Source organism: Blennius ocellaris (assembly GCF_963422515.1).
Source record: "Blennius ocellaris genome assembly, chromosome: 4".
In the NCBI taxonomy this organism is placed as follows: domain Eukaryota; kingdom Metazoa; phylum Chordata; class Actinopteri; order Blenniiformes; family Blenniidae; genus Blennius; species Blennius ocellaris.
Genome location: NC_137653.1, coordinates 1,441,514 through 1,454,013, shown reverse-complemented (window position 1 = coordinate 1,454,013; position 12,500 = coordinate 1,441,514). Strand labels below are relative to the sequence as shown.

The following is a 12,500-nucleotide window of genomic DNA, read 5'->3' as shown; positions in this document are numbered from 1 at the left end:
TTAATATGACTAATATTAGTACTACGTATACTGTCACTGCTACTACAACTAATACTAATCTCTCACTCTCTCTCTCTCACTGTCTCTCTCTCTGTCTCTCTCTCTGTCTCTCTCTCACTGTCTCTCTCTCACGTCTCTCTCTCACCGTCTCTCTTGCTCTCGCCCTCTCTCGCTCTCTCCACCTCTCTTGGTCTGTCTCGCTCTCCCTCTCTCCCTCACTCTCTCGCTCCCTTGCTCTCTCGCTCCCTCGCTCTCTCTCTTCCCCCTCTCTCTCCCTCGCTCTCTCTCCCTCTCTCTCTCTCACTCGCTCTCCCTTGCTCTCTCTTCCCTCGCTCTCTGTCTCTCTCTCTCCCCTCTCTCACTCTCTCTCTCTTTCTCTCTCCCCTCTCTCACTCTCTCTCTCTTTCTCTCTCCCTTGCTCTCTCTTCCCTCACTCTCTCTCTGTCTCTCACTCTCTCTCTCTCACTCTCTCCCTTGCTCCCTCTTTCTCTCTCCCTTGCTCTCTCTCTCTTCCCCCTCTCTCTCTCTCATCCCGAGCACTTCATGTTTGGGATGGTGCATTAGCATACCCCGCGCCCTTCCTCGCTGCAGGAAGTGGAGCAGCAGCCTCGGAGCATTCATCATTTACATGACGTGTCCTACATTCGGAGGCCGCCAGCGTCGGCGCTCTCGTCCTCCACGCGTTTCGCTGAATGTTGCCGATGAAACAGAAGTTAGAAACCTGAGGGCGGTCATCTGTGATGGGAGCGGAGAGGAGGAGGTCCTCTCGGGTCGCTGTTCTCTGCGCAACGTCGCCGCTCCTCTGCCGGAACCTCCAACTCTATTAAAGACTTGTGTTTTCGTTAGCAGCCTGTGGATTTTGTGTTGGGCTGCAGTCCTTAAAAAACATTGTTATTTAACCATTTTAACTTATCACAAGCGCATTTTTACAAATGGAACAAGAATAAATTATCCTTTATCCCTCACAGTAAACGCCTTCTCACCAGCAGAGTTCTTCTTCTTCTTCTTCTTCCTCAAAAATGATCTGAACATGTTCCAAACGGCATGAAGAGTCAGAAAAAAGTTGATTGTTTCATTTAACATTTTAATGGTTTTCATATGTTAAAGTCTGAAATTGTAGTTTTTATTAATTGACTTAGTTTTTTTGTGCTCGACTCAATAAAAATAGAATTTACTCCTCAAGTGCATCATCAGTCTTCCATGATCCGATTTCGTTGACAACACGCCTACATTTGACCACTCTTTGTAGCGGGACTGCGCTCTGGGTGGCCTTGCCTCCTGACGTCCCGCTCGGGGATGAACTGCAGCGGGACAGAGGCTCAAAGAGCCGCGGGTTGCCGACCCCGGTTTTAGGTCATAAAAAAATCAAGAATATTAGATGCAATATTTAATTTAATTTCTTTTCTTTTTCAATCGGAGGCCATAATTATCACGTGGTAAAATTCTGGACGGTTGCAACTTTGTTTTTGAGTGGCTTCGGTGGCGTCCGTCTCGCCGGGACCAGATGTTGTGAGTGAACCGAGCCCGGCCCGGCTCGGCTCGGCCCGGCTCAGCTGGCCCCGGCCTGCTCTGCTGACTGAGCTCGCGCTGCAGCGGCGCTCTGGTCCCTCCGGAGAGGCTGCAGGCTCTGCTGATGCCAGAGGAAAACGAGGCTCAGGAATGTGAGGCACAGCTTGAGCTCAGTTTGGTGTCTTGGACTAAACTCACCAGGGTCTGCAGCCTGAGACGGCAGTTTTCTGTTGTTTAGCTTTTTTTTTTTTCCTTTAAGTTTGCGTTGTCGGAGGAGGGGCTTCTGTCGTACAGCTGCAAGAAGCTGGCGAGAGATTTTTATAATTAATCACAAGCATATCGGCCCTTTTGTACTATTGGTGATGAAGCTCATTCAGGGTTTCTCTGTGGAAGCTAGAGTTACGAGACGCGACAGAGCTACAGGAAGCTACAAGATGCTACAGGAAGCTACAAGATGCTACGAAACGCTACAGAGCTACAGGGAGCTACGAGATGCGACAGAGCTACAGGGAGCTACGAGACGCTACAGAGCTACGAGATGCTACAGGAAGCTTCAGTCATTTTTCTGAGTTTTCATGTTTCTCATGAAAAAGAGAATTTATTTTATTTTTTTAAATTCTCATCCTGTTGGACCAGAGGACTCTGGTTGTGAGTTGGGTTGTTTTTTTTTGTGGGTTGTTTGGTTTCTGTCATTTAATGGCCGAGGCTCCAGGCTGCTGGTGTTCTCTGTGAACGCCGGGAAGAGACTGATTTAAAGGCGGGTCACCCGTCGCTGCCAGAGCCACCCGACAATGACAGGACCGGCTTTGTTTTTGTTTTGTTTTGTGACCTCGGTGTGATTTGTCGGTTGAAATGCGTCTCCTCTAGTTGTGATTGCAGCTATTTCACCCGTTGTTTACCTGCTAAAACACTTGAAATAAATGTATTTTTCTGAGTGAAGCAGAGAGAGAGTGGACCTCGCATGATTACCTGTGAACTCCCGTCATCCAGCAAAGAGCTGAATTTACTGAGTTTTACTCGTTTGATAATAACTGTTACTTCCTCAAACTGCATCTTTTATGCTCTTTGTCCGACATGGAAGGTCGGTCGTACTTAACTTTACGTCTGTGTTCCGTTTATCGTTTATTCAGACCAGACGTTGCAGTACCAGCAGGAAGCTGTGGGGGCAGTGTTGAGACGAGTTTGCTTTTCCCTCTATTTGGACTGACGGGCCGTGTTCCCTCTATACTAACGACCACTCGCAGTACTGCTTACATGTTATTTACTAATAAATGGTAAAAGGACTTCGCCTATATCGTGCCTTGCAGCTGCGTGAGCAGCCCCAGAGAGCTTTACGTAGTTCATCACATTCACACACGTTCAAAAACTAGACCTGAAAAAGTATATTTAATGTGGTCAAGTATCTATTTTAACTTTTTTTTTTTTTAATTTGCAGTCACAAATGTAATCCAAATATCGATCTTGAATGTCGATATGAATTCACTTAACATCAGGTAAACACTACTGACTTTGAAATAAAAAGTAAATGTTCCACTGAGAGCACGACCACTTTTACTCGCTCAATCTTAATAAGCAAGAGTAACTCAATACTCACTTGAAAAATGATGTTTCACAGGACGGGACGGGACCGTCAGGTCGAAGCCGATTGAAAAACAACTGAATCGTGAAGACGCAGACATTTACAGATCCTCATGTTGCGCACAGAACTAATTAAAGCCCTAGTGAAATGAAAATTCGACCTCCAAAACACTCTGGTGTCTCTTCTTGGGACATTTTTCATGCTAACTGGCTGAAGGTAAAATGTTAAAACACGGCAATCTGCCAGAAAATACCGGATAAACGGCGCTATTTCCTCTGCTGGGCGGAGCTTCTGACAATAATAGAGTGACATCACGAGTTGTGCACACGCCCAAGTTGTGTTTACATTATGGAGGATCAGAGTTTTGACCACGAAGAGGCTGAATTGAACCAGATTTCATCATCATGGTCATTTCAAACCCAGTGATTGATGAAGAAGACACAGAAGGTGGTTCTGCCATCGGTGACCCCGTCTGGAACATGTTTGAGGAAGCAGAAGACGCTTCGTCCTCCATTCGTCCTCGTCTCCTCGCCTCAGCAGCCGCCACTTTTCACCTTTGAGGCTTTGAGGCTCCTGACTTTTGGCAGAACGACCGGCTTCCTGGATCCAACACGTCCAAGAGCTTTTCTGACTGTGGAATCACCGAAGATGAGTCCAGGTATTACTTGATCGTCTACTAGCCGCCCGAGCTAGCGGCTCCTGCTAGCCACTAGATGCGCGAGCTAGCGGCTCCCGCCGCCCGTGCTCCTTTTCTCCTCTCTCGGTCTCTTCCAGGCTCAATCTTTCATCAAGGCTCATAAAACGGCGACTATAACTTCAAAACACTGTAAAAACTTGGATATTTAAGAGGAAACAAGTCGATATAAACACAACAGATGGAGATCTGCACAACTCGTGACGTCACGCCCACGAAGAAGGATTCCCCCGACTTCGTCGGCTGGAGATTCAAAATTCAAATAACTTTGTTATGCGACAGCAGTGGTGGGGCAGAGTCGGAGGAACCTTACAAGTAGAACCCCAACTGTCAGTTTTTTGCAAAGTAGTGTTTTACATTTCACTAGGCCTTTAAAAACACACAAATTGCATTAATTTGACCGTACACAAATCGGGATTGATGTTCCGAGTCACTCTTGCGTCTATAAAAATCCTGCCGCGCGAGAAAGAAGCACATAAAGCTGTTTTCCTGGCTGGCGTCCTGTTGACCCAGTCCTCTGCTACCTGGCAGAGTCACGCCATTCGGCTCCATCCAGGTTTCTGCCAAACCGTCCTTGTGAAAGTCACTTAGCGGCACGGTGAGTTATCGTGGCCTCTGCTGAAACCATTCCCCCCCACCCGACGCCCAACGATAAACACGGGAGAAAGATCCCATTTTAATTAGAATCCAAAGTGACACATCGGCTTCCAGTCGCAGGAAGAGGAATTACAATCTTCATTATATATTTTTTTCCCTCCGTGTCGGAGTGAAATCACTGCGAGCGACTCTTGTCTGTGCGCGAGAGGAAGTTTTCCACCCTGCGAGCTCTTCATTATTCATGCCGCACGCTGTTTTGTGTTTCGCCCCGTCGTCGACGCCGGCAATAACACCCTTTAAAATCCTGCGCGAGCTGCGGAGGATAATCAAACTCGCAGCTGCGAGGAAAGTTTTCAGGAATTTCAAAGCCTTGCGCGCAGTTGTGAAGAATTATGTGGCAGGAGTCTGTTGTTTTTAATAATTTATATACTTGTTTATAGCCGCCCGAGAGCGGCTAACATGACGGCGGAGGAAGAGGAAGAAGGAGGAGGAGGAGGAGGAGGAGGAGGGATTGACAGCAGGATGAAATTAGTTTTTCAGATTTATAATCCCCTCAGCCGTGACCCTTATTTCCTGCAACCTGGCGTCCCGGGGAAATGTCATGTCAGACTTGTATTGGCCAGATTCGATGGACAGGAGAGACGCCGACACACACACACACACACACACACACACCTGTATATCTGAGTTATGTTCTGTCATGTACTGATGGTTTGCTCGCCACTGTACACGTAACGCCACTTTCTCGTGTGGCTTTTTTTTTCCTGCCACAAATGTCATCAGGGGAAAATCTCCATCCGGCTCCGGCTTCCAGGAAGATTAAAGCAGATTATGTCATTTCGCATTACGTCGGGCAGGTTTGGGCCCCCGGGAAATATGAGAAGACGGTTTCACCGGGGGGGCTGGCTGCTCTCGTCTGTTTAGAATTCGGCCGACGCAAAGGTTTTCTTTTTCCCCGGACGTGTGTTTTGGCGAAGCGTCCTCGTTAGTGGCGGCAAACGAATGGACTCTTCCAGTTTGTAGCGCGGAGGAGGAATTAATCCGCACGATGTATACGTGTGATGAAGGACTACCTGAATTGTCGCTCGGTCCGTTCGTCTTCTGCAAATTCACAATGACGGGAGTCTGAAAGAAAAGTGCAATCAATTCACAAATGTCGTTCCACCGGCTAATAACAATACTCCGTTTGATTGGCAGCCCTAATTATTTCGTACTGAGTGGAAATGGAGCAGAAGAAGCAGCGGATAAATCAAGGAGTTATGATGGAAAACAAGAAAGTCGACAAAACGCTGCTGCTTCGATCTGCAGATTGGAAGGAAAAAAAAACTGCTGTGCTGATATTTTTCCTCTAATTGTTGCAGTAAATCTGGTAAAAAGCATTTTTCTGCTCCTCGTCGATGTGAAGTTCTTCTACATTGTTTTCTTCAACTACAAGTCAAACATGGCGGCTCAGATGGGCTATGTGGTGAAACACACCTGCGTTCACTCCACGGAGAAAAAGGCGGAGCTTATCCCGAGACTGACAGACTTCACAGCCAATCAGGAGAGAGGATTTTGTCCCGCGGCCAATCGGAAGAGAGGAGCTTTTCTCGAGTTGATTTATTAACGTGGCTAAAAAGACAAACCAAATCTGTTTTTGTGAATTAATGTCGACTCCAAGCGGGGAGAACGTTGACCCTGCCTCACTTACAGACATAACACCGTCTCCTGATTGGCTGCCGGACAAAATCCTCCCTCCTGATTGGCCGTGAGAGTCGGCTGTCCAACCAAGCCCAGAGCGCAAACGGGGAAACTTTCATTACGTTGTGGCTTGAAAAACGCTCGTAGTTTAGTTCAGCGCTAAGGATGCGTTTTTCACTTGAAACGCGTGAACAAGGCTTCGGCACGCGAAAACGATCGTTTCCAGTCGTTTGTCGAGTTACGTCAACCTCCGGAGGAGGAGGAGGAGGAGGAGGAGGAGGAGGAGGAGGAGGAGGAGGAGGAGGATCACATTCTTCCTTTTCAAAAACTTCTCCATCACTGTCACTGACACAGTACTTTGATACAAGATGGTAGCAGGAGGTGGAGATGAACCACACTGACGTCTGTCACTTTCCATTTCACTGGCAAAGTTCTGTGCTGCCCTCTAGTGGTGAAGAGTATTTATGCATGATTACTCTGCAACACACTGTCGCTGTGAGAGCAAATGTTTTTTGGAAAAAAATGTGAAATGTGATCATTTCCCACGGCTCACCTGACGATCTGGAGGAAACACCAGAGGTTGAGAAACACTGCTGTAGTGTGTGAGTGACCTTTGACCCCGCTGCAGACGGAATCGCGGCGATGAGGCGGCGAGCCGGCCGAGCCCGCCTCGTCGCATCATTAGCATGTAGAGTCACGCTCCCCCTCTGCACCAAACATTGTTTTCTCTTCCTGTCCCGGTCGACAAACATGCTTCATTTCCAAACAACCCACTTCTGCTCATTTTCATCTCGCAGCTTAATTATCAAGGTCAAGGATTTTTTTTTTTTTTTTTTTGTCCCCTGCTTCACAAATGAGGTCTTTTTTTTTCTTCTTTTTTTAATTTTAATTTTAACAATCCCATTGCTAAATTAACCTTTTCTTCATTTTGAACTCCAGAGTAGAACTAATTAGGGTGTCTTTCTGTCACACAAAGCCTTTCCTGACTGTCTCTGTCGCTCCGTACACTTCATTCATTTGCTCCACCAAACCGACAGCTGGTTTGTTTGTTTTTTTCCTTGCTGCAGTTGTTGCTCAAAGGAGGAGACGGTTGTTGGAGCACAGAAAGAAAATGGGACATGCAGGTGACTTGAGTAAATAAACCCGGCAGTTCAGTGACTTTACAATGAGCTTGAAATGAACGAGCCTCGCGTCGGGCCGTTTCCTTTAATGCATTTTCTTCCTGAATTAATTCAAACACTCTTTTCTCTGAGTGCTCAGGGTTTTCTTTTCTTTTTTTAATATTGCCTTTGTTTGTCTTTGCTTTTCCAAACTGCAGGTTTTTCTTCTCTTGACGTTTGTTCTTGTGACGCCGAGGCCACTGTCATCAGATATTTACCCAAATGGCAAAATGCTTGAGCCTCGTTTTACGCGACAATTTAGCAAGTGAAAACTGAAGACGACGGCGCTCTGGGAGCTGAAAACGCAACTTTTCGAAAAATGCAACTTTTCGGAAAACGCAACTTTTCGGAAAACGCAACTTTTCGGAAAACGCAACTTTTCGGAAAACGCAACTTTTCGGAAAACGCAACTTTTCGGAAAACGCAACTTTTGAAAAACGTCCCTCTGAAATCCGGCTGCAGCGACGCGTCCTGCGCATGCATGAGTAGATGGACGAGAACGACTCTGCAGTGTCACGGCTGCCACTCCGTCGTTTTATTTTGACAGTCACTGTAATGACAATCCAGCTTGGTCGTCTCTCCACTTCCATCAGAATGTCTTTGTCCTCCCGTCGTTGACGTTTAGATCGGATTGTTCTCTATGCGTGTGTGTGTGTGTGTGTGTGTGTGTGTGTGGTTTCTTTACAAAAACATAACAGTACCAACTTGTAGCCTGGCATGCTAACTAAGGCTACAGCAACTCCACCCTCTTGCCAGGAGTTTTCTTCACTCGCGTGTCGCTCGTTCTGCGTTTGGCCTGAAATGTGTCTCGGTAATAAAATGACTGGAATGTTTCTGGTTTTTTTTGTTTATTCATGACGATTTCTACACCCGAGTCCGTCTCCCCACTTAAGGGAGTGACTGGAGGGAGGCGGCGCCCCGGCTGCCATGTTTCTGTCCTGGAAGCTGAATCTGAAAAGTGTCACTGCGTCTTGGGACTTGCTTAAAACTCTGCACCCCCCCACCCAACACCCCCCCCACCCCAGATCCCGACTGCCTCCGTCCCGCCTCAGGGAGACGGAGGTGGCTGAGTGGTCCCGGCCCTGCCACCATGTGCCTGACTGGAGATAAGACCCAGGGTTTTTTTATTTTTGTTGTTTTATTTGGGGGTTTTTTTTCCTACTGAGCCACAGATCTCCAGTGATTCCAACTTATTGCTTTCGTGTCGTTTCTCAGCCTGGCTGGTTTGTTGAATCTTCAATCCAAAAGGGGCCGTCAAACAAAAAAAAAATACTCCCATAATAAACAATGAACTTATGGAGTTGGGCAGTAGAACAACTGTGTTATTTCTAATGGTCATGATTGAATGTTTGCAAGCTGGAGCGACGCGGGAGCTTTTTTAAAATGGAAACTCAATCCTCCAAACACGTTTCCTCACGGGCGTCTGGTTGTGTTGTGTTGCAGAGGGAGATGAAGGAGCAGCTGGCCAGCCTGCAGGACAGTGAGAGGGGCCACACCGAGGCCCTGCAGCTCCTGCAGAGACAACTCACCGAGACCAAGGTACCGTCGCCTCCGTCCCGCCAAGAGACGGATGCAAGTCGACAGGTTGCCTCGTGTTTCCACAGGTTTATGTTGAAATGACAGACGAACGCTGCTCACCTTCCCTTCAGTGTGGAGAAAATGTGAAATTGAAACCAGACGCATTTCCTGGTTCCTCGCTGGTTTTATAAGCCGCCTTCAGTTTATCGTCTCACTCGCCGGTTTCACTGCAGCGTTTGCCACGTTTATGCTGCAAGTTAAAGGTTCCTGCAGACTCTGCGTTTTGGAGCCTTAAGAACAAGAAGAACGTTCAGCCAGCTGCCCCAAAAAATAGGCTTTTTCTGTACTGTTGACTGTTGACACTCCGATAAAAAACTGCCGAACTCACAGGCCACGCCCCCTCCACGACAGGCCACGCCCCCCTCACAGCAGTCACACGTCTGTGAAGTGGCGTTTTAACTTTTCAGAAACTCGTTTCTCTGAACCGTTTGTCCGAGCCGCCATGTTGGTCCGGTTTTAACTAACAGGAGCTCGTGATGCATTCAGGTGCATCACATAAATGTGATTTTTATATATATAATTTTTTTTTTTTTTTTGTTTTTTTTGTTCGTGTTTTCACTTTTTTTTTTACAACAGAAGGGAAACAAAAAAAGGTGTGGGCGGACAGGTGTTTTAGAGAGTAAGAGTAGAGCTTTATTCCTCCCCAGGTGGGGAAACACAAACTTGCGGTAAGGCTCAAGGTAAAAAGGTGCAGAACTTATAAAGTTAAGGAATTAAAATAGGTAAACATGTGTAAAAATCTAAACAAGAGCAAGAAAGAGCACAACAAATTTAATATGTAGAAAGAAAACAATCCAGTAAAAATTAAAAATCCTCTAAAAAAGAGTAAATTGCCAGGATTGATATACACACAGTGTAGATAGGTTTAAAATTTTATAATTGGGTCTGATGGCGTCGTCACTTTCAGTTCCGTCTCCAGCTAAAAAAGCCTTTCGTGCAACTTCCTGTGGATGTTTATATAAAAATCACTAAAGATTGCTTTCTTTTAAAGACTGAGGCAAGATTTGTGTGATGTTAAGGAGGCTAAGTTGTTAATTCATGACTTTATATCATCCGGCATTGAGAAGGACGACGTCTTGTCGCCGCTGTCCAAGGGACAAGTTTTTTTTTTTTTTTAAGTTCTGCAGTCGAGTCAGAAAAGTATCGCACATTCTGACCCGAGTGGTTAAAGACGAGGACGTTGCCAAAGTGCAGGCCTTTCTGCTTCGTTCAGCTTCACCTGATAAATATTAAATGACATTGCTGCAGCTTATTTGGCCGCTCGTTCAAAAGTCAAAGCCTGAAAACTGTTTTCTTTCTCCATGTCCCAAAGGTTCTCTGGACCTTTTTATAAAACAAAGTTGATTCTTATGTTTGTTGTATTTTTTTTTTGTTTTGTTTCACAAGTATGTCAATCTTTAAAGATAAAGAATAATTTACACATGACAAGTCAGAACTAATGCAAACATTGCCACCTTTTAGAAATAATCTCTTACCGCCTAATATAAATGAGTTTTAGGATCTCGGATGGTAAAACACTGAATGGATTTCACTTATAAATCACTTTCCACTGCCTCGGTAGAACCCAGTGCACGTTACCTCGGCTCCAGAAATGTGCGACGCTCCTTAATTAATGTTTTCGATAATTAATTAGTCAATCCAAAGTTTCAAATAAAAAAAACCCACCAAAGTAACCGTATGTTTCTAATCGATTAGAAAAAGCTCATTATAGGATATGAGCCCCCCTGCTGGGATCCGCCGGTCAGAACAGGCTGATTATATCTGGTGAGCAGAATATGAAGAACGGCGCCGTCGATGTTTGCGGTCTTCGATGACCCCCCCCCCCCCCCCCCCCCCCCCACTGCTCTCAGTCGACGGTTAGATTCCGACACGTGAATCGTCTTATTGAGCCGCGTCTTTAATCCCGACACCTTGTTTTAATCGGCGAGCGTCAATACGTCAGTCGGTTAACGACTCAGGAACACAGGCCTTCCCGTCGGAGTCCATTTCCACATCTCCACCCCCCCCCCCCCCCCCACCCACCCCCCCATCCATCTCGTCTCGTCTCTCGGGCAATGAGCTCATCTCATTAGATTTGCCTCCATTTACACAGAGAGCTCTGCCTGGAAGACGTCCACTCCTGGACCAACGCTCCGATTGATGTTTCGTCCAAAAGACATTCAGATCTGCGTTCGGTGCATCGGTGGGTAAAAGGTGAAGACGTGGCGGGACGGACGAATCTGAGTGGAGAATCTTGCCCTTCACAGGCTGAACAAGAGTTTGACAAATCCAACCCGTAGCTCGTTCGCCAATTTGTGCCAATTTTTAAAAACCAGGAGATCGATCTGACTTTCATCATCTCATTTCCAGGATCTCCTGCCAAGGAATAGAAACTAGCATGTAAATAATGAAGCCATTATTACCGTGTAGTGGAGAGAAAACCGTCTAACCCACAGAAGTCCGAGGAAAAAGTCGCCAACGCCTCGGCTCTCATGAGGAATAAAATGATTTTCCTTATGCAAAGATGCGGCTCCAATCTGCCGGGGGAACTTGAGGACAATTTAATTGAGCAGTTTAATATCTTAGAGGCTTGATGAGGTTAAATAATCAGTGGGTTCAGGTGTCGTCTCGTCAAACACGACGCTGAGAATCAAAAACCTTTCAAATCCTCGCTTTGTCAGATATACGCTTATGGATTTTTGTTCTTTTGAGGGCTACTTCCTGATTATCATCTGATCTCATCAATGTGGGTCAACAAGATGACCTGGAAAATTATCATTAATACTCGTGCATTTTTATTCAACACAACCTGGAGACCCGAAAGAATTGCAACGATTTATTGTGACCGCAAGTCCTTCATCCCCACTGCTGTCAGACTGGACAACAAGACTGTAAAGTAACATGCAATAACCTGCAAGAAACTATGTGCAATAACCCCGGTAGCTACGTTACTTTATCTACGACACTTTATCTACAACACTTTATCTACGACACTAATTGACCACTTGTTAGGACTGAACCTGCACTGCCAACACTGGTATTATTTTTTACTATAGTATGTTTATTGTACTTTTATTCTACACTTTGCCCCCCCATCATAGTTTAATTTCCTTGTATTTCATCTTACTGTATACTTTGCTCCCCTTAGAACTTATTATACTTATAGTTTGTGATTTTTATCTTATTTTTTTTATTTTAGTCCTATTTTATTTTATTACTTTTTACTGTAAATACTTTTGGCCCTTTGATAAGAACAGAGGTATAGGTAGATAGATAATATCTGATATACAATGACTATCAAGAACTCTAACTGTTTGCACATTTCTTGTCTTTCCTGCTCATGAGTCCTTAAGAGCAGAAGGTAACAAGTACATTTCTCCTTTGTGAGATCAACAAAGGCTTATCTTATCTTATCTTATCTTAAATAATACGGAAATAAACAATTTAAAAATGATCGGTGCCGTCAAAGTTTGATTTACGACTTCGGCACAGTTCCTCCTTAATGTTCATAAAGACTGAGGAGCCGCTGCAGCAGCTCCGCTCACCACTTCTCATTTTTTTTAACTAAATGTGGCTGCCGTCCTCCCCAATCCCGAGTGTTATTCTCCCGGGAGGGAGGGAGGGAGGGAGGGAGGGAGGCCGTCTAAAATATATAGACCTGGTTCTCTCTTCACATGCCCACCGGGGGTTTCTCTGGATAATCGCATGCTCCGGTGGAAGGTAG

At 45.7% G+C, this 12,500-nt stretch overlaps 1 protein-coding gene across 1 annotated transcript in view; it reads left to right on the top strand.

The window, feature by feature from the left end:
* The window catches only part of trim62.1 (tripartite motif containing 62, tandem duplicate 1), a 46,915-nt gene that overhangs the window by 21,669 nt on the left and 12,746 nt on the right, over positions 1-12,500 (top strand). The window contains exon 3 of the mRNA XM_080494507.1: positions 8,663-8,758. Within this exon, the coding sequence (XP_080350633.1) occupies positions 8,663-8,758 (96 nt within the window). The remainder of the gene's footprint in view (positions 1-8,662; positions 8,759-12,500) is intronic.